At 34.4% G+C, this 2,202-nt stretch overlaps 1 protein-coding gene across 1 annotated transcript; it reads right to left on the bottom strand.

Annotated features, from left to right (window-relative positions):
• Window positions 1–1,468: 1,468 nt before the first annotated feature.
• On the bottom strand, window positions 1,469–2,071 carry LOC102667316 (keratin-associated protein 6-2). Its single transcript, XM_006603063.4, has one exon. The coding sequence runs from the start codon at window positions 2,069–2,071 to the stop codon at window positions 1,469–1,471; it is 603 nt and encodes a 200-aa protein (XP_006603126.1).
• Window positions 2,072–2,202: the final 131 nt, after the last annotated feature.

Raw genomic sequence — 2,202 nt, 5'->3', positions numbered from 1 at the left:
ATAATATATAGGATATAAGTACAATATCAAATGAAAGTTTTAACTTGTAAAAAAAAAATATTTATTTATTCTTATTTTTTCTCCTACCAGTGCTCATGTAAAAGTTTATCCAAACTTGTATGTTAAATTGTAACGATGAATTCTTGGCTAATGACCGACCAAACTAGTGCTTAGTAACAGCTTTAACAAATACATTCACTTTTATGGAACTTGTAATGATTGCTGGTAAACTAGGTCCGTAAACATTTAGCTTACATAGAATCGGACAAATATTGCTCTTGATAATGCTTTTTGATATATCATCTGAGCTTATACAGTGGACATTAAGCAGTTGAAACTTGAACTTAACATTGTTTAGATTCTGCGTGTCTGTAAATATGTATACACCATAAGCAGGTGAAAACATTGAAAGATGATTTTGCATAGAAATTGTAAAACTTTTCCTGAAAATTATGATTGCTTCTAGAAGGGGTGGCTTATTTGTCATGATCTCCTCTTAAATATGATTATATGAGATTAGTGTATGATAAGCATTTCATCTAAGGTGATTGCAGCAAAACTTGAATTGTAGAAAGACATGTTAGATGCATTACCGGCTTTATTCCCCAAAAAGCTGTCCTACAAACTACCACAGTTGGATCATTTCACTGAAAAAATTCTCAGAAATAGAAACTAAAGAAAAATTGGCAGATTTGTTTGAGTATAGTGGTATGTTTCTTAAACCCTCTTGTCTGGGTCTTACATTTGCACTTGCTGTTTCTGCTATTTAAAAATCACAAACATAACAATCAGGCCAATCTAATTACTATCCTACCCTCAAACATGAAAGAATTTGTTGTAAGCTTCCATATTCTGTCTTGAACTTTGTTTGATATCAATCAGTTTCAAAATGCTATGCAAGTTCAATGGTTTAAGCATTAAACATAAACATAACCAAGCTTAATATTTAAAAGAAACAAACATGTACACCAAAATAAACACTAGTCCGATTCAAAGTGGTTAACATAGGCCTACCATAGTTATTTTTTAAATGGTTTATAACTCCATATGCATATAGCTTACATAACTAGCAAACCACTCGACTAAAACTCAAAAAACAGCATTAGTAATTAGTTAACATGCATAACTTCTCCATCTAAGGTGTGACACAAAACAAAGATCTTCCCTACTATGTTCCACAACCACAGTACACCTGCAAAGAGCATAAAAGAAAGATCATAACCAAACAAGAAATGACTATAACAAATGTTAACCCTGAGCTTGAATAGAAAATGCAAGGCTAAATCGAAGGCCAGAGTAAATTCTAATGACAAAAGATGGCACATTTTGTCCAAAAGTAGAAAAGAAAATAAGACCACCAGTTCGACTGTGAGATAATCACATAGAAATAACAACAAAAAATCACTTAACTCTGGATATTATTGCACTCAAGAGAATTCCCACCTTAACTTAAATGTAGTGGAAGATTTTAATCATCATGACTACCATCCCAGCCACAAAGGTCATCTTCATATCCATATTCACTATAGCCATAATCAGATTCAAAGTCATATGGACAGTTGTAGCCACATTCAATGTCACTGCTGTAGTAGTCATGGCCAGACCAATAACCATTGTGATACTCAAGTAGATCATCATTGTAGCCATATCCATGTCCATGCTCATAACCATGGTGACTCTCAAGTACTACATCATCACATTCACTGCTACTACCGCTGCTGTTAGAGCCACCATAATCAGATTCAAGGTCATCTCCAAAGCCATCTTCACTATAGTCACTAGATTCATCATAATCAGATTCAGAGTCATATTCATAGTCATCTTCACTGTAACCAGAATAATAGTCATATTCATAGCCATCATCACTGCTGTGGCCATGGCCAAGCTCATAACCACATTCACTCTTACCATACTTATACCCATGTTCATAACCACTGACATAGCCCTTTACATAGCCACTGATATATCCATGTTCACTATGGCTTTTTCCTGGTTGGTTCTGCTCCTTCATCTTACCCTTGTGATCTTCATCGCTCTTAACCTTGTAATCATCCCACCATGGACATGCCATTGTCTAATTAAGGAAACCAAGACGAGAAGTGAATGATAACTACTGAATAGGTATTATTGGCAAAAGATCATTAGAGTAAAATCACAGAAATGCCAACTTTGCCAAATCATCTACTCATCTATGCATGTCTA

This window comes from Glycine max, chromosome 18 (genome assembly GCF_000004515.6).
Source record: "Glycine max cultivar Williams 82 chromosome 18, Glycine_max_v4.0, whole genome shotgun sequence".
In the NCBI taxonomy this organism is placed as follows: Eukaryota; Viridiplantae; Streptophyta; class Magnoliopsida; order Fabales; family Fabaceae; genus Glycine; species Glycine max.
Note: the sequence above shows the minus strand (reverse complement) of the source record. Positions and strands in the feature narration are given on the sequence as shown.

Bases quoted from the DNA above. Each gene is read 5' to 3' on its own strand.
- LOC102667316 (XM_006603063.4), bottom strand. From the start codon at position 2,071: ATGGCATGTCCATGGTGGGATGATTACAAGGTTAAGAGCGATGAAGAT.